This window comes from Nothobranchius furzeri, chromosome 7, assembly GCF_043380555.1.
Source record: "Nothobranchius furzeri strain GRZ-AD chromosome 7, NfurGRZ-RIMD1, whole genome shotgun sequence".
Taxonomy (NCBI): Eukaryota; Metazoa; Chordata; class Actinopteri; order Cyprinodontiformes; family Nothobranchiidae; genus Nothobranchius; species Nothobranchius furzeri.
The window spans coordinates 32749503-32769077 of NC_091747.1; the positions used below are offsets into that span (position 1 = coordinate 32749503).

At 44.5% G+C, this 19575-nt stretch overlaps 1 protein-coding gene across 1 annotated transcript; it reads right to left on the bottom strand.

Moving 5' to 3' along the window:
* Positions 1 to 10093: 10093 nt before the first annotated feature.
* LOC139070662 (uncharacterized) lies at positions 10094 to 19053 on the bottom strand. Its single transcript, XM_070553318.1, has 2 exons — positions 18911 to 19053; positions 10094 to 12987 (listed from the first exon to the last, which is right to left on the bottom strand). The coding sequence occupies exon 2, from the start codon at positions 12738 to 12740 to the stop codon at positions 10533 to 10535; it is 2208 nt and encodes a 735-aa protein (XP_070409419.1). The 5' UTR covers positions 12741 to 12987; positions 18911 to 19053; the 3' UTR covers positions 10094 to 10532.
* Between the last annotated feature and the right edge of the window lie 522 nt (positions 19054 to 19575).

Sequence of the window (19575 nt, forward strand, 5' to 3'; positions counted from 1 at the left end):
CTTAACCATTGCTTAAGTTCCATGTGCACGGCTCCTACTGCATAAGCTGAGTCACTGTAGATATTTACCTTTTTTCCTGTGCTCATTTTGAGAGCTGCAATGATAGCCAATACTTCTGCTCTTTGTGCTGACTGTTGTCCTTTTAGTTTTTCAGCTCCTGCAGTGGACCATTCGCCTGTAGGGAGTTGCTCTACTACTGCCCAAGCTGCTTTTAACCCGTCATTGTCATCTCTATAGCAACAGCCGTCTGTAAACCAGTTCTTATCAGGGTTTTCTAGTGGGATTGCACTTAAATCTGGTCTGACCTTTTCTTCTATTGCTGTTCTTTGTTCACACGAATGAGGTTCCCCAGTACCCATGTGGTCTGCCATGTTTATCCCTTCATGTGTGTAGGTGATGTATGGGGCCTCTAAGATCTTACTGATTTTTCTTTGTCTCAGCGGGGTCATGGTGAAAGCTTGTGATGTGATATAAGCTACTACACTGTGTGGTGTCAGTACTTTCAGCGGGTAGCCCATTACAATATGTGCTGTTTTTTGTAAAATTTTTGCAAGGCCTGCTACATGTTGGGTGCAGGGTGGGTGTCTTTTTTCTGTGTTATCTAGCATGACACTTATGTACATCAAGACTTGTCTCTTACCTCTCCTTTTTTTCTGGAACAGAACTCCATTAACATGAGTTTCTGATCCAGAAACATCCAGGAAAAACGTAGATTTGTAGTCGGCCGTAGCCAAATCACTGGCTGTGGATATTGTTTAAGTTTTATGAATGCTTCTTCTGCTGGAATAGTCCATTCCAGGTGAGCAGTGAGTTGACGCATCCCTAAGGGTGCTACAAGAGCATGTAGTGGGGCAGTGAGACCAACATAGTTGGGGATGAAGTGTCTACTGTAGCCTGTCAGGCCCAGGAATGACAACATGTCTTTGACTGTTTCAGGTTTGGGATGGTGGAGTATGGAGTTCCTATGATCTGGTGACAATGAAACGCCAACTTGTGAGATCATTCTGCCCAGAAATGATACTTGTTTTCTGGCTATTTGAAGTTTGGACTGGCTAACCTTAAATCCAAGCTTGGCCAAATGGGTTAGTAGTGTTTGGGTAGCTTGCAGACAGGAGCCTGCAGAGGGCGCCGACAGGAGCAGATCATCAACATACTGCACTAAAACAGTCATCAGGTAGGGGGCATGTGTCCAGGAGCCGGCGCAAACATTGGTTGAACAGTCCAGGGGACAGGGTGAACCCTTGGGGCAACCGAGTATATCGGTACTGCTGTCCTCTGAATGTGAAAGAGAAAATGTCCCTCAGGGATTCATGAAGTGGAAGACAAAATAATGCGTTTGCCAAGTCTATGCAGGTGAACCATGCATGAGAAGGTGGTAGGTTTGTCAGAGCTACATACGGGTTAGGGACGGGAAGTGAGTCTGTGTTAAGTAGGGCGTTTATGCGACGCAGGTCATGAACCATACGATATTTACCAGTATTTTTCTTTTCTACAGGTAAAATCGGAGTGTTCCATTCTGACATGGATGGCTCCAACACCCCTGCTTGCAACAGACCATCGATGGTGTCTGCTATCCCCTCTTCAGCATATGGTTTGTGCGGGTATTGTGGAACCCACAAGGGAGCATGATCTTTTAGGTGAAAGGTCACAGGTGGGATGGACACCAACCCAACATCGGTGGGGCCTGTCGACCACAGGGAGGTGGGAAGCGAGTCTAACATTGTCAGAGCATCAGGGTGGTCAGTTCGTTCACGGCCATGAGATCTGCTAATAGTTTCTTGTTGTAAATGTGTCATGTTAGTACAAACCGCAGCGATTTTAAACGTCTGAGTTCAGTGTGAGTATGACACTTGTGGAAGAGGAGTCGAACGCCAATCAGTGGTTGCTAGGGAACGTTTAACCATTCCCCCTAGTTCTTTTGCCTGATGGGCCGGATGTAAAGGGAGAGAGACATGAGGTACTGCTTCGTCTCCCATCATATACCATGCCAATTGTTCCTGGGTTAGGTTGACTGCCGTGGCCACACCTTCTGGTGCAGCATAAATATCTGTTGTTTGAACACACCATTGCTGTCCCTCTAATTGGTTTTGGAAGGCTTCCTTGTACCAGACTGAGTCATGTCTGTCATAGAATAATGTTAGGTGAGGAGGGTCAGGAGGGGGAACATAAGGATGGACCTGAGTCAGCCAGGGTTTCCACTGCTGGTACAGAGTCATTAAACCAGGAGTGTCCCTGGTTTCTGTGTCCAACAGAGCCCAGTAAATCTCAGCACAGTCTGATATGTCAGGCAGTTTTTTAGCCAAGTACATGCCTTCATTGGCTTCTCCGGTGCAGGGCAAAATAGTCCCTTCAGGCAGAGCGATGGTAAGTCCCGTAGGACCACACAAATTGGTGGCTCCTAACTTGATGAGGAGATCTCTTCCCAGTAAGTTGACTGGAACTGTCGGTGAACAGACGAAGCTGTGCAGTACTGTTTGGTGCCCCACTGTAGTCGGAAGTGGCAGGGAGAAAGGCAGAGTTTGTTGTTCCCCAGAGAAGCCCATCACTGAAATAGTGCGTGTAGATGTCTTAGAGGGCGGTACAGTTTGTATGGTGGAGCAGGTGGCACCAGTGTCAACCAAAAATGGTTGATCTTGTCCATCTACAGTTATTGACAGCAGGGGGTCTGCCGTGGCTCCCTGACCGTCTGAGTTTCTCTGTGGGGTGTCCTATTGTCTTGGACCACCCTCCCACTGGTCCCAGCCCATCATTGGCATCTGGGTGTGGGGTCCGGTAGGCCCTCCTCGTCCTGAGAAGGCGCCTCTGCCTCGACCTTCCCTGTGTGGGCTGTATGGCAAGGGGCAGTTCCTGGACCAATGTCCTGGTTGACCACAGTTGTAGCAAACGTCTTGAGCATGTGGTCCCCCTTTGCCGCCTACTGGCCTCCACTGTCCCCGCCCCCTGAAACCACCTCTGGGTCGACTAGCAAAAGGTGGTCGCTGGGCAGCATATGGGAAGGGTGTGTTTTGTTGTGGTGGCACATATGGCCCTGAGTATGGTGGCTGCGGCTGCCGTGAGTATGGTGGCTGCAGCTGCCAAGCTATAGGTGAAACCTGATCAGGAAGTGACGGTAGTGGTGGGGGTGTGGCTGTGGACGCGACCATTTGTTTCTTAACCTTGTCCCCCTTTTCGCCCAAAGTCTTTTTTGCGGCTTGTAATTGGACCCTAAGCAATTGTTTTTATAAGTCCTCTAAGTTATCAGTGTCTTTTTCTTCCTGTACCTGTACTTTGTTGAGGTTAAAAATAAGGTGTTTTTTCCACATACTAAAATCACAATCCTGCAAATCAGGGTTGTCTTCCATTTTCTGAGTCACTGAGTTGGGGACTCCCTTCAGGACTGCCTTTTTGAACCACATACTATTCGTGCCCCGTTTGGATGGGTGTTGGCCAGTTTGGGCCACCCAGTTGTCAATGGCTTGGTTCAGGTAAATAGAAGGATTTTGTTTAGTATCCCATTTAATTTTGCTCATTTTACTGCTATCTTTTAGCGGGAACATCTTTCTGACTGCCGGGCCTAATCGAGCTATCACTCTACCGAGAGGTACAGAATTAAACTCATGAGTTGTGCCGGCGTCCTTCTCTAGGGCCTCCGCCTGCGAGCGTGACGTGCACCTAGTGATTACTGCTCGAAAATCTCCCAATGCAAGGTCCTGTCCAGCAGTGAGGGTGTCGAAGTTTGAGAGCCAATTGTTTCCACCCTCTTGGATATTTGGTAATTTATCTATTAAAGCCTGGATGTCCCCAAGGGAATACGGCTGATAGACTTTCTGGGCGTTGGGTTTATTCTGCACCATGGGTAGTTGGTAGGTCGGTGGGGGGCCCATGGACCTTGTGTGTCTCCTGTCTGGGCATGGGGATGGAGAGCGGGAAAATTGAAGCAGGTCCCTTTCTCCCCTAGACTCTTCTCTTGTGAGCTGCTTCTGCCACTCCTCTTGTAGAAGGGCTTCATATCTCTGACTGGCTGCTGGAGGAAGATCAGATGATTCCTGCCCTACCAGAACCATTTTTACCGCTATATTTTTGTTTGGGTCTTCCTGATCTTCTCCCTGCAACTGGGAGGTAGTAAAAATTGGTATTGGCTTGTTTAGGTCTGGCGTTTTAGACCATACAGGTGGACTGTTTGGCCAATGTGCTGGAGACGTTGTATGGAGGTTCGTACCTGTACCGTATTCAGGTGTGACCAGGACCTGATTAAAATAGTGACTGGTAAATTGATTTTGTGAGTTATCTAAGTCCTGTCGTTTAGCCCTTAATTCGAACGGTGCAGCTAGATTGTCTGCAGATGGGCTACTGTTTGGTGTTTCATTATTTGGCAGGAAGGGGTTATGTGTTTTTGAGGTGGAGGGTTTGACTTTAGTGTCTGATCCTGATGCCGTAGTTACACCTGACCACTCACTCTGATCATCCACGGGGGTTTCAGGTTGGATGTCTAGTATGCTGCTTGTGACTTTTATTAATGGGTACAGTCCTGCTGCTTGAGCAGTAGAAGGTGTAGGCTGTACAGCAGAGGAGTATGGGGGTGGTTGGGTGGGTGATTTAGTCTCTTTTTTCACTTTCTTCATATTAGGTCTGGCTGCATTCCATAACATGACCCACTGCCTGTATTTATTTACACGACCCGTCTGCTTTTCAACTTCACTTTTCATCTTTCTTCTTGTCAATACTCCTGCCTCTCTTAAAGCTTTCTTAGCTTCTTCTTCCTTTTCTCTCGCTTCTGCAGCTTTCTGTTCCCATATTTTACCCCAGTTTCCTCTGCTGTTCACATCTGCTCCTTTTTCTTTCATCGCTTTTTCTGCTGTTTTTCTCAATAAAATTTTGTGATTCGTAGCTTCTATTGAACCATTTGTCATATTTATTACAGTCTCTATGCAGGCTAATTGCTCTCCCAGTGTACTCAGGATGTCATTCTGCCCCCATCCATCATCCTCCGTTTCACGATCATATTCTTTATCCATCATTCTGTTAGTATGCTGCTGATTTTGGTGACAATTTGGACCGGTGAGGTCTTAGCGCATAGGGAGCTCTAGTCACCGGTGTTAAAAAGTGAGACAGCGCTAATGACCCGTTGTGGTAACTTTCGCTTCTACCTTTTCAGGTGGAAAGTTCTTACCTCTGCATCCACAAGGGGGCACTGTATTTCTCTCACTTACACATACAATTGTTAGTACAGTTCATTCATTCATTACCCTTCTTATCTGCGGTGGGGGTGATGTTCACCCTATTTGTATGATATTAAAAATTCTGTGTTTTTTTACACTTATCCTTACTCTCTGCACTTTTCGTAAGTGCAGATAATAAGGTTGCTCAGCCTAAAGAGACTTATTACTCTCATGTGGAGTTTATTTTGTCTCTTTTATTGTGTAATTAAAGTTAATCAGTCAGCTTCATCTGTTTTACCGACAAAGCTGATTGAGACTTGACATTCATACAGCGTGTTTTCTAACTATGGAGTGTGTTTTGTGTCAAAAACAGTTTCCTTGGTTCACAAAACAGTTTTCTTATTTCATAAGAAGGTCCCAGACCTATAGAATTTTAGGAGTTCTCTTTTTACCTCCTAGGGACTCTAACCCGACTTTAATATAACCTTGAACAGGTCCCGGACCTGTAGAATTTTAGGGTTCCCACATCCTAAGGACTTTAACCTAGCATAATATAACCTCGTTATATTTCTATTCACTCGTCAGTGAATAGTGTGGTCCGCCATGACCTGGAAGCTTTCTTTTCCCTTGAACAGGTCCCTGACCTGTAGAATTTTAGGAGTTCTCTGCTCCTAGGGCCTCTAACCCCCTTTTTAATATAAATTGTCTCTTATTATTTTACCATTACACCATTGTAAAAATCCTTATCTTATTTACCATTAAACCATTTTAAAAACCTCTCATTATTTCTGCATTTGTCTCCACTTTCTTCAATGATTATTTTTAGGACCACAGTTACTAAGATTCAAGACACAAAGGCTTTGGATATATCCAATGAGCAGATTTTTAGAAAAAAGGCCTGCTTACCTTGAATTTCACCGCGGTGTTTTGTGCCAAGATCGTTCACTGGGTCGGTTGGTCAAATCGTCCTCAAAAAACTCCTTTTTCTTCAAAAAGAAAAAATCCTGTTCGTGACGCCAAAATTTGTTGGTCTTTTCTTCTGTAAGACCATCACAGGTACGGAGTAAATGGAGAGGAAAAAACACCTTTCGTTGGTAGAGAGTGAAGACAAATAATCAGAAGAATCAATCTGGTTCACCGCTGCAGAGGGAGAAACACACAGCTTTCCCAGCTAAACCCGCGTTTAGCTCTTGTCTGCTGCATCAAGTGTTTCTGGCGTTCTCTGATCAGCAGCTATATTTATTGACAGATTATGGAATGTTACATACCGTAAATCCTCTAATACAGGCCGATATTCAATTAAAGGTCGGGTCTCCAATTCTGGCCGGTGTCAGAGTCAGCGGAGGTAAATAATGGCCGGTCTCTTATTGTGGCCGGATGGCATGTGGTAACAAGCTAGTACGAGCATCCCAGCGGCAGGGTTATAGTTCCCAAATCAACCAGCAGGAGGCAGTAGAGGTTCACGCAGACCTTTTTTTAAGCTTTTTCTTCAACGCTTTGTAACGCTACAGACACGATCCTCTATCACGCTCCTACCACACAGAGTCACGGTGTCAGTTAACCATGCTAATTCAACCCGCTCCACAGAACACACATCACCTTCCCTGTGGCTTACATAACACTCACACAACACGCAAATCAGCACATAGGAACTAGCAGAACGATAGGAAACACATATAACACAATACCCAGAATGCACCTGGCTTACAACCCCAGCCAGGTCATTACACTATCAAGTTCAAAGAGAACGTGCTGATTATGCTGCAGAACACTCTGGAGAGCAGCAGTAGGGGGTGTATGAACTACAGCAATCCCTCCGCGGTAGATGCGTTCCAGACCTGGCCGCGATAGGTGAAAATCCGCGAAGTAGGGACTCCCAGCATGCCCCTCGCGGGGATTCCCTTCACGTCGCACCTACGTCACAAACCGCGGCTATAAACGGAAGTCGCCTTTCCAGCTCACCACTCAGTCATCGTTTCTTCAGATTCACGATCAGAGTTTCCAACGTACCGATCAATCCAACGAACTATCAGCTCATAGTAAGTTATCTTACTTACTTCTGGAAAGCCCAGCATTTCCGTGTCACTTCGTTGACGCTCGAACGCTCGGGGGTTTCCTAGATCAGCAGGCGTTTCACCTATGCTATCACTTCCGCGTCTGTGAAACCACGCTCCCTATTGAATTATCGTATGATCACATTCTCTTTTGGGGGTAAAACTCAAGTGCCAGACCGTAGGTACTGACACGCGATCGTTCATGTCGGTTCATTTCCTTTAATGTTTTCTGTCTTTTATTTGCGCCTGATGTGTATCGCTGCTGTGGAGCGGGGCGCTTCACCTTGTCCTCCGACGCACAGATCACAGCAGGGAGCGCTCAGCTGTTTTCGCGGTCGGTAGATCTGCCTCCTGAGCACGGCCACAGTAACAATCAGGTGTCGCCACCTCAAAAACTAATTTAACACGCGATCGTTCATGTCAGTTCATTTCCTTTAATGTTTTCTGTCTTTTATTTGCGCCTGATGTGTTTCGCTGCATGCTGTGGAGCGGGGCGCTGCGCGCATCACCTTGTCCACCGACGCACTGATCACTGATACAGCCGCCAAACAGCAAGCGCTCCGCTGTTTTTGCGGTTGGTAGATCTTTTAGAACTGCAGTTCAAAGGTAACTCATGAGGTGAATATATATGAACCCAGGTAGCAGTTTTTTTTTAGGATTGAGAGGAGATGCAGGAAGATAATAAACAGACAGGACAGGAAAATAGTCAAATAAAAACAAGTTAGTTTTTGTACCTGCTGGTTGCAACAAACAGACACCATTGAAGGTCATCAGAAGTGAGGAACAGAAAATGAAATAATTATTTTAATGTTTAGAGCAGCAGGAACTCCGAGAGGCTGCAGGCGCATCAGTGAGTTTGCGGCCGCTGCGCAGGGGGAGGGGGGAGAGGACTGAAGCAGAAACTACCATTGTTAAAAGAAATGTGTTTAACTTTGAAAATGTGGGCGCACTTTTAATTGTCAAAAACTCCAGCGAACCATTAGTTCATTTTGCTCAAATAGAAATAGAGGCCTGCCTCTAATACTGGCCCTCCTTCCAATAAAGGCCTGGAGCTTGATGAGCTTGAGTCAAATACAGGCCCGGGCCTGTATTAGAGGATTTACGGTACGTAGTTCTGCCATCTGCACTTGCAGACGCACGTCAGCTAATAGCCTTGTTAATGAAAGACCAATTCATCCCAAGAACATGCAACCTTGAGATGGCCAGGAACACATCCTGCAACATCCTCGGAACAGTTGGTGCTGGGAGATAAGGCGGACAGGAGATGGGATGTGTTACTCCCTTCCAGGTATGCAGCTGGTTAGAGCTTTGTGCAGAAAAGGCACTGAGAGGTTTTTGATATTATAACAAGATTCCATGAAAAGGCATATAATGTATTTATGATAATATATAAGGAGCATATGTGAGAGACACATATATTTTCATATAAAAGAGCTTATAATAATATATGAAAGAGCTTATATGAATGACACATATATTTTATATATATATATATATATATATATATATATATATATATATATATATATATATATATATACACACACACACATACAGGGTCCGAAATTAAATTTTTTTACTCACCGGCCAATTTGGCCAGTAGATGATGAAAATCTACCGGCCAAGCATATTTTTTACCGGCCAAAATTCTAAATGATTTAGATCTACCTAAAGCATGTTATTCTATATTATGTTGATTCCAAACAGAGTGACAAAATAATTAAAACATCAATTAATTAAAAAAAAACAACTCTTCTGTCATTTTACTATTTATTTATTTTTTGGAGATGTTTTTTATTAACTCTTTCATTGAAATCTAGTCAGAATCCTTGTCTTCTCTGTCCATGAAGTCTGGCCTCCTGCTTCTGACACCATCTTTGTGCCAAAGCATTACAGCCTCATTTGGGTCATAGTCCTTAATCTCTGGAGAACACAGCTGCACCATGAGAAGATCTGAAAGTGTGTCAGGGCTCATATTGGACCTCTAGTCATTTTTAACTTGCTTCATGGTGCTAAAGCCTCTTTCACACTCAGCAGTTGAGGTGTGGTTCTTTTTCCTTATCAAAAACAAGAGAGAGACAGGTTTTGTCCAAACTCAGCGCGGGGCATTTATTTACACAACTCATCCATACATCACCAACACTTCATAGGGGACAGCGTCCAGCTTCGATCTAGCACCTCGGCTGGAGATCCTTCCGCAAAGCCCACGTTCTCCTACACCACGCAGCATCATATACTCTTCAACCCCCACCTCTGAGAAATGATGGGGTGCTACTTCCACATCCTAATATGGTCAAAAGTAGTTGAAACTTACATAAGCTGGACAGATCAACATGTTTTTGGAGCATGTGCTCAGCAGCTGGGCTGCCTGATAAACGGCTGGTATTGATAAGCAACATGTCAACATGCACGTACACAAAACACTGCTTTTAGCTCCTACAGATCCCCCCCATGGGGGTGTCCACCCCCATTAATAAGCTGGCTACATAACATATAACTTAACACATAAGTGAACGTTAACATAAACCAATAAATGGGTGTCGAATGGCAAAATGACAAATACACTACAAACTTCAACCAAACTATATAGGTACATATGTAACGACGAAGTAACTGCAAACCAACACTTGGATGAGTACACAAAGTAAGTATCAGCTTCAAAACACAATATGGAATGTGACGTCTTTAACCAGCTCAGTAACACATCAAAATGCATGCGCACACCGTAAGGGGGCGAAAACCTGTCCGCTGTTCTTAACTGGAAAAATTCCCCCTTGACCTCCTGGCCCCAAACAGGACGATCACATAAAGCACAGAGTGAGCATGCAAGTCTAGCCTAAGTATATGGCAGACATTAGGTAACAGTGAGTTAACAAAAGAACACACGTAAGAGAAAACAAACTGATGAAACCTTCCAACAGAGAACAAAAATCATAAGCATGATCGAGCATTAATTACCCTTAGCAATATTGCAACCAGTAACTGTACGTGAATATGCAATCAAAAATACAAACTCATGTGAAATAAATGATTGACGTGGATACGAATGAACGACTAGATGATGTCGCTGTGACTAAACCTATAAAAGTTAAACACAACAGGAGGTGTAATGAATATACTTAATGTAACAACACAACTGCTCAACTGAAATAGAGAACGGAGTCAGAGTCCCAGTTGCAGAGCTGAAAAAAAAGAAATGGAGTGAAGAAAACACAAAAGTCAGGTGCAGTTTTATTGATGACTGCTGCAGGGGTCTTGTCGCTGGAAGAGGACTTTGAGGCCGATTCCTTAGTCGAGTGCATGTAACCACAACAGCAACATCTCTGATGAGACGCAAAGATTACTCCGCCGTTGTCCCATCAGCCGTCCCGTTCTCCAGGCACAGTGGGTGTCGTGCTGAGTCCATTGCGGCCATTTCCATTTGCACATATTGAGACGACGCAGCAAGGTTCATTTGGGCAGCCAGAGTTCGCTCCCACAGTCTCCTCACAACAGGTAGGATGCAATATGCCAATAGAGAAATCAGAATTAGTACTACTATTGCACTAATTCCTGCTTTTACCAAAATAGCTCCCCACTGACCCAATTTGAGGGCTAAGGAGTCTAAGGACCAGCTTTCCCTGCCTGCATTCTCCCTCAGCTCTATCTTTAAATCTTTCAATTTCCTCATTCCTTCAGTAAATGCACCATCAGGGGCCGTATTACTTGGAATGTAGGTGCAACATTCTTGCCCACTGGAGTTCAGAAACTTACAGAGTCCACCTTTCTCGGCCAGCAACCAGTCCAAAGCCTGGTCGTGTTGCAAAGTCATTTTGACGGTGGCATGAAGTTGTTCACCCAAGAGGCCAAGGTTATTTACTGTGTAATTTAAGATTCTTTGCTGATTAAAATAAACATAGTTGATCCATTTCACATTCTTATTTATTGTTATCCAAGGAAGAATTGACTCTAAACCTGCTACTACCTCATCTCTGGCTTGAAACTCTATGGGAATTCCTGTTGGCAGTCCTATGGCGTTTAAATGCACTTTATGATCAAACACATCATACCTCTTTGTCCTACGTCTATTGGTAGCCTCCAACTGAAGTAATTCACTCACACCTTCATGCAAGATAGTCACTGGAACTTTCATACGTACTAGCGTACACAACCCAACCCAAAAACTTGGCAAAACATTCATTAGAACATCACCACCACACATCCAGTAGCTGTCGGCCACTGGAATGTCTTGCTCACCCATGAGATCCAGAGTGGGAATCGTCATCAATATGTCATCACAATCCTGACTAAGAGTTACAAGGTTTTCATACCAAACAGGGGTGTCAATGAGAAGTGGTGTCACATTTGCATGCGGGAACCAGGATAATACCCAAGTGACGTTACAATTGACAGATGTATTACCTACGTCCACTCCTCCATCGTCAGCGAAACCTCCACTTGCAAAACATTCATAATCAGCACTATAATCAATTTTGTAGTCCGTTGGAGGACCATTTTGGTCTGTTTGGATCGCAAATTCAGCACATTCCTCTAGGATGTTATATTCTGCATATTTTTCAACATATTTGTACTTATCTCGTGTACCATGGAGCAATCTGCATTGGAATCCACACAATGGCATCTTAAGAAGAGGTGGAATCTTTTTATTTATCTCTATTTCCTTTCTAGTCTTACATGTGCGTCGTTGTGTAATGGCACATTCACTAGAAGTATACTTTTCTGGAACAACCTCAGGTAACATTCCGGGTGCTTGAGCGCACACTATGCAGTCATTAGGAGTCATTTCTCTTGTCGTATACAAAGCCCATTTATACCAACTATTTTGCATGGCGGCATCCCAAAGCCCATCCTCTATAGCCAATTGTCTGCTCGCTCTAGGGGAGATAGGCCCTGTGTTACCACCGGACCTAGGTCTAATTGGCCCAAATAGTGGCTTAGGTACAGCTTTGCGATTGGTCACTTCTTGTTCATTTTGTCCTTTCTGAGTGAGATTACGAACATGGTTACTACCAGAGGTTGCCGTGGGAAAGCCAGATTTCACAGCCACACCTCCTGTGGGAGTTGTAGTACTGACAGGTGGCTTAGCGGTTACGCTTCTCAGCTTGCTAATTGGCGTTGTTTTAGATCTTGAAATCAGTGGAGTCACTAGCTGTAAAAGAGAGGAAGAGCTCCAGTCGGCCCTCACCTCTCCGACAGGGGCTGTGGTAGTCAAAACATCAGGGATCACAGTAGCAGTAGCGCCAGTAGTCAAAACATTACTTGGAACTGTGGTTGTTACACCAGTTTTAACAATTGCTACGTCGAATGCAGGCAGGGATGCCGACCTATGTTGCATCCGCCCTGCTGAATTGTACTTAACTTGATCACGGTGTGCTGCCTCGTCGTTGACCAAGTCGTCTGGCGTATGCTCTTGTGATGGGTCGACGAGTTGCTCCTCGGCCATCGTCTCCATCTTCACCTCCTCCAGCACCATCATCAGACCCCCTAGTGTTATCCAAAACATAACTGTCATCAGGCTTAGCACGCCCTTCTTTCCTCCGGCCATCATGCCGGTTTGTTACGTCAAACACAATACTGCCCTGAGTTTTGTCTTTGACTTTCGTGCAGTGCGTCAGATGATGCCACGTCGATCCTCCTTCGACCTGGACTGCTGTTGGCGTTGCTCGAACCACTTTGTAGGGACCCTCTCGTCGCGGTTCGTGCCACTTCCTCCTGAAAACTTTGATGTACACCTGGTCTCCAGGAACTACCGGCCCGTCTGCGCCTGCGCTAGAGACGAGCTCCTTTCTCTTTTCCTGCAAATAGATGGCTTTATGGATGCTGGTTAGTTGCTTGATATAGCTTTTGAATTCAAGCTCTAGCTGTTCCAGCGAAGGCCCCTTGTGGGGTCCTCTAAGCTGAGGAGCTGGCATTGGCCTGCCTGTTAGGACCTCATGAGGTGAAAGATGCGTGCTTCTGTTAGTTTGCATGCGATAGCTCATTAAGGCAAGCGGCAATGCATCAACCCAGTTAAGGTTAGTACAAGCACAGATTTTGCAGATTTTAGACTTCAACGTCAGATTCGCTCGCTCGACCATCCCTTGGCTCTGGGGGTGATAAACTGATCCTAATCGTTGCTTTATCCTTAGTTGTTGCAACACACCTTTAAGGACTTTTTCAACAAAAGCAGGACCATTGTCCGAGCTTATTTCCGACGGGATACCAAATCGAGGAATCACTTCTCTGACTAGAAACTTTACCACTGTTTTTGAACCTAGATCTTTAGAGGGAACGGCTTCGATCCACCGACTGAATCTGTCAATGATCACCAGCATGTACCGTTTCCCATGCACAGACTTAATCATGTCAACATAGTCAATGACCAAATGTTTGAAAGGACCTTCGGGCACTGGAATGTGTCCCGCTGGGACTGTGATGCCCTTGTGGTAGCCTTCTCTACGTGAGCTGTCTCCCACGAAACGTGAAAGCAAAAAGATATTGTGATTCTTTGGCCAATGGGATGCTAAAAAATGCTGAACACAGATCAATTACCGTCTGCGTCAAAGTCAGTGATCACTTCATTTACAGCTCTTAAATCATGTACCAGTCTGTACTTGAGCTTGTCTGCTTTTAGCACTGGCAGAATTGGAGTGTTACATGTGCTATAGGTTTCTTTTAGTACTCCTGCTTGAATTAGACCTTCAATAGTTGCATTTATACCCTCTTCTGCTTCTGGCTTTAGTGGGTATTGGGGTCGATAAGGCAGTCTTGCATTTGGCTTCAATTCCACTTGAACTGGAGTTGCCGATGTTACCAGTCCAACATCCGTGTCATGTTTAGACCATAGCTGGTCTGGAACCTGTTTTAGCATGTCTGCTTTCAACTTGTTTTGAACTGTTTCTGATTCTGCTACACCTTGCATGTGTTTTTTGTTTGCGACTGTTACAACCTGTGGTTTTGACATCGTGGTGGTGCCGCAGAGAATTTTAATAATTTCTGCATTTTTTGTAGTATAGATTAGCGGATTATCTGTTTTCTGCCACTCTGTTTTAGTTGCTGTTAACATCATTGGTCCAAGATCTCTTGACTCAAAGCCTTTGTTTACCATTAAGGTAATGTGTGGTGCTGATTCTGGCACAGTGTGCCATTTTTCAATAAATGGGTTTTCTTCCACATTCACAGCTGCACCTTGCTGTCCTATCACGATGTATTGTGACACTAGCCTAACGTGCAAGTCTTTTGTTTCTTTGTCCCATTTTTCTTCAAAGATTCTACTGCATGATGGATCATAAGTCATTGTGCAGTGATAGTCACTGAACGGTACAGTAGCTTCTGGAATTTGAGCTTCAATAAATTTTTCCCATAGTTGAAACATCTCTGAGACTGGCTTGTTAATGTCACCAAGCCAGTAGACCTTAGCGTATTCTGTCTGAGCAGTCATTTGAAAGTTTATTCCAGAGCTCTCTACATAAATTCCTTCTGGTGTGCACCAAATTTTTGTTTTTAGTTTACACAATGCATCTCTTCCTAGTAGATTAACTGGAGTTTGGTCTGAAATCAGAATTGGGATTACGATTTCACTGTCATCAACTGCTAGTCTTACTGGAGCTGTTAAGGGGTTTATTTGTTTTGTTCCCGAGAACCCTGTTGTCTTTACGCTTTTCTCAGACATGGGGAGATGAGTTGCATAATTTGATTTTATGCATGAGTAGGTTGCCCCAGTATCAACTAACATTGGGACCGATTTGCCTTCTATTTTAACATTGATCACTGGTTCTTTATTGACGTTAGCTATCAAAATTGGTAGTTGCTCCTCCCCCCCAGGGCCCTCCGGGCATCCCTAGAATCCTTGTTGTGCTGCCCATGGATTAACTGGACCTCCTCTTCCCCGGTTTGGTCGTGTTCCACGACCACGCCCAGACCATTCAGGGTTTGGAATTGGATTCGGACAGTCTCGATACAGGTGACCCATCTGGCCACACCCCCAACATGAACCTGGAAGTGGGGGTCGGTTCTGCTGCACCCAGCCTTGTTGGGTTGGGTAGCGATTGGGGAAACGATTTGGAAATCATCTCTGTGGTCCAGGCTGCTGTCTGCCATACTGGTTTGGGTAGACATTGATAACCGGTTGAGATGGAGTTTGAGGCGGGGCCACAGCTGTCTGCAATGCTTGGGTTTGACTGTCACTCTTGCTGTCACTTTTCTCCACTGCCGCCTGGGTCTTCGCCTTGTGCTGGAGATCATTTATGTGCAACTGCGTGAGTTTTCTCTGAGCGCACTTTTCTTGCTCAATCATTTTGTTATTGTCTTTCCGATAGCGGTCCACTGCGTGGACTACATGGTCTCTGAACTGCACATGTGGCATTGAGTCCAGTCCCACAACATCCTCCAGTTTGTCTCGCACAGGAGTCGGGAGAGCAGAAATCAGGGATGTTCGGAACAGAGAAGTTATTATTGGCATCCCCTCAGGACCCTCCTCGGTCTCCAGCTTCCACCGTCTGAGCTGCCTGTCAACAAATGACGCAGGACTCTCAGTCTCTGAAAGTGGCTCACCTTTCAGAGCTTTGGGATCAATCCTGTTGGGATATGCTGCTCTTAGTATGTTCCAGAGTGCATTTCTGTATGTGTTAAACTCCGTGCCGTCAGCCATTGGGTCCAGCATCCATTGGACTCCATTGGATGCTAGCAATGTTCCCATAGCTGATGTCCCAACAACTCGAGCCAAAATAGCTTTGAGATCTCCAAGGGCAAGCATTAGCCCAGTTGTCTCCTGTTCGAAGGCCCCAATCCACCTTCCAGCGCCATCTTGAATGTGGGGCAGCCGCAAAACCAAACCAGTGAGGTCGAGGCTCTGCCAGGGAATATAATTAGCTCTTGTGCCCTTAATTAAAATTGGGTACTGACCATCATTAGTGTATCGAATAGGTGGTTTTAAGTCATGTCTGGGTCTCAGATCACGGTTGTCACTGCTAGGACCTGGTTTTTCCTTCTCCTGAGTCAGACCTGTTTTTGGGTCACCACGCTCTGGTGAGTGAATGCCTGGTTTGTAAAAAGGCTTGAAATTTTTCTCCTTGTTTGTGCTAGTGGTGTTCTCACTAACCTCATCTGAATGTGTGCCTGTGATGTGATTTAAGGATTTCCGCAGGCCTTCAGATATGTCCTGTATAATTTGGTCAACATCGTTTAGCTCATCATGTACATCCTCATCCTTTTTCTCAAGGTCAATCCAGTATGAGTTAGCCTTCGGTTGCCTTTTCAAAAAATCCTTATGTTCTGCAAAACAATCAATCTCCCTTCGTCCTTCTTCACTTACCGCTCGACGTTCTGTACTACAATATTTTGGATGCGTTCCACGAGGTGGAGTTGTTTGTTCGAATTCTCTTTCCTCACTTCCTTTTGCATGCTTTTCTTTGCCAGGTGCTTCATCTGATTGCTGTGATGTTGTTAATTTTAAAATTGCATTGTCAACATCTAAACCCTTAGGACCTTTGTCGAATGTGTCGCGCAAATCAAAATCTCCCGTAATTGTAACAGTTCCCAAGAGGGGATACAGGCCCTCTTCTGCTGGGGCCTTCACTTCCTTCTGGGGTTTGTCCAATTTGTCTTTCATTTTAAGGATGGCCTGTTTAAAGTTCTGTCTGTAAATCTTTCCTTCATTCCTGAATAAATCCAGGATCTGAATTTCCTTTTCTCTTTTCTGCTGTCTTTTCTTGGACCCATCTGCTTTATGATCCTGAATTCTCAATTCCAAATTATCGCACGCTACTACGTCGAAAGTGCCTTCAGATGGCCACGGATTGCATAGTTTTCTCGTCCGTTTTGACCACTTCTCTGACATGTGCTTTATCTCTTTTGCTAAAGCAGGATTCTTTGCTCCCAAAATTCCTGCTGGCGTGACCGACATTTTGAATTTTCAGTGACACTTATTATTCCTCTGATTAGTAAACTAATTATTTATAATCTCCTGAAAATAAAACGAGAATTGAAAGTTGAAACAGATACTGGTGACATATGATGCTGTGGTCTTGAGTAATCTGTTGTTGCTCTGTTTACACAAATGTTGAACAATTTATCTTCTTATTGTAAATGCCTTAAAATCAAATTTCTTCTGATGTAACACTAAAGTAAAGTTAGTTCAAAAAGCTTTAGTTATTGTTGAAAGAAAAACTTAATGCCTGAAAGTTTTTATAGGTGAACCGTTTAAATCTTGATTGAATATGTATTTATTTGTCCTTAGCAGCTGTGCTGCAGTCGCAGGCTAAAAATAGCCTTATGCTGAATCTCAAGCTTGTGTGTGAGCAAAACTCAGCCCACAGGGTGGGGTTTCTCTACACCCTCTGGCTCACCAACCTATCCACACACAGAGGTGGAGTCAGAGGCGGGATCGCCTCTGTATTTCTGTGTCTGTGTGTGTGTATGGAGAGGACAGCTTGTAGGTCTGTAGGTGGAGCTTTGCGCTTCTGGACTGGCCCCTCTGTTCAGTCTAAACTTGGGTCTGACAGCTCAGGGTGTCTACGGAGAAACGAACACGCTGACGACACCCAGGAGCATTCAGCCTTCAGGATCTAACAACTCTCAAACAGCTTTATAGCACTATGATACAGGAAAGAGTCAACCACAATAGAGACCGAATCAGCAGAAGAAAAATCAGTTTCTCTCTAATTTATCCTAAGCAATAGTTTAAACAAGATCAGAGTATTTGAACTTTCACGAGTAAAACCACACACAGCAAAGCTTTCACACTTGCATAGAGATAAGAAAAACACACTTCAAAGCAATTTGACACCAAAGCAACATTTTATGCCACACACTCAACACGCATAAACATTATTATTTATTTATTAATTATAATCTATATTTCTCATATTTCACATTACCCAGCTGGTAAAAATAGTTATCATGCTTGTGCACTTCAGCATATATTTTTATTTATATATATGTCACTCTAAAACTTATTATTTTAACTTCTGGTTTTCTGTTTAAAGACTAATCAGACCAAGATCACAGACTTTGAAATTTGTATAACATTAAACATCAAAATTTAGCACTGCAGTGAATAATATTGATTTGTATTACTCCTTTGTTTTTCTTTTTTCCTCCTCTAATTCTCTGGCGCCTGACACACCCGTTCATCTCACACACCCACTTCTCAACTCGCACACACGCTTATCTCCTCCACACACACACGCTTATCTCACACGCCTGTCCCACACACAAAACTTCTCTCACAAACCCACACACACACAAACAATTTCTCCAGCACTCGAGCTCTAGAGTTGTTTACAGCCACTTTGCTGCAACTATGACGTCAAACATGCCTTTGCCAAAAACTCATGAAATTTACCAATCCCCGAGGATTCAACCGAATTACTGGCAAGCTTATATGTCACAACTTCAGCGCTTTTTCTCAGATCCCAGTCTTAGCCCGGCTTCACCGAGGCACCCTACTGGATCTCAATTGTCGACCTTTTTCACTTGTCCTCCCTGGACTTTTTATCAGCTGTCAAATTCTATTCCAATTCTCGCTGTCCCAGCTTTTAATTTGTCACTTAAACTTTGTCCGTCATCAAAATGACTCAGCTGACTTCACACATGTGTGAATATTTATCGCCGCTGTTCTGGACAAATGCCTCTTCTTGTTATTATAACTTCTAATTTATGAGAAGGGAATGTTTTTTTCTCTCAGACCAGTTCTCAATCCACGGAATAACTCCAAAATTGAACAAAAACTGTCCTTACCTAGGGCCCAGAAGTTTAAATTCCGTGGACTGCGAAACGATCCGAAGAGCACGCCTCTTCTCCACCTTCGTGGTCACCAAATGTGGTTCTTTTTCCTTATCAAAAACAAGAGAGAGACAGGTTATGTCCAAACTCAGCGCGGGGCATTTATTTACACAACTCATCCATACATCACCAAGACTTCATAGGGGACAGCTTCCAGCTTCGATCTAGCACCTCGGCTGGAGATCCTTCCTCAAAGCCCATGTTCTCCTACACCACGCAGCATCATATACTCTTCAACCCCCACCTCTGAGAAATGATGGGGTGCTACTTCCACATCCTAATATGGTCAAAAGTAGTTGAAACTTACATAAGCTGGACAGATCAACATGTTTTTGGAGCATGTGCTCAGCAGCTGGGCTGCCTGATAAACGGCTGGTATTGATAAGCAACATGTCAACATGCACGTACACAAAACACTGCTTTTAGCTCCTACAGAGGGAGGGAGGGACAGCACCAGGTCGATCAATGCCAGTGTCTGTTTTCTGCGATCCATGACATCTTCGGCAGCGACCCAGGCTCTTGATACATGAGCGACTTGAGGGCAGTCCACAGGTCAGGAATGCTTTCAGCGTGGACACCAGCGGTCTCCAGGACAGGCCTGAAGTGGTCCACAAGTGTTT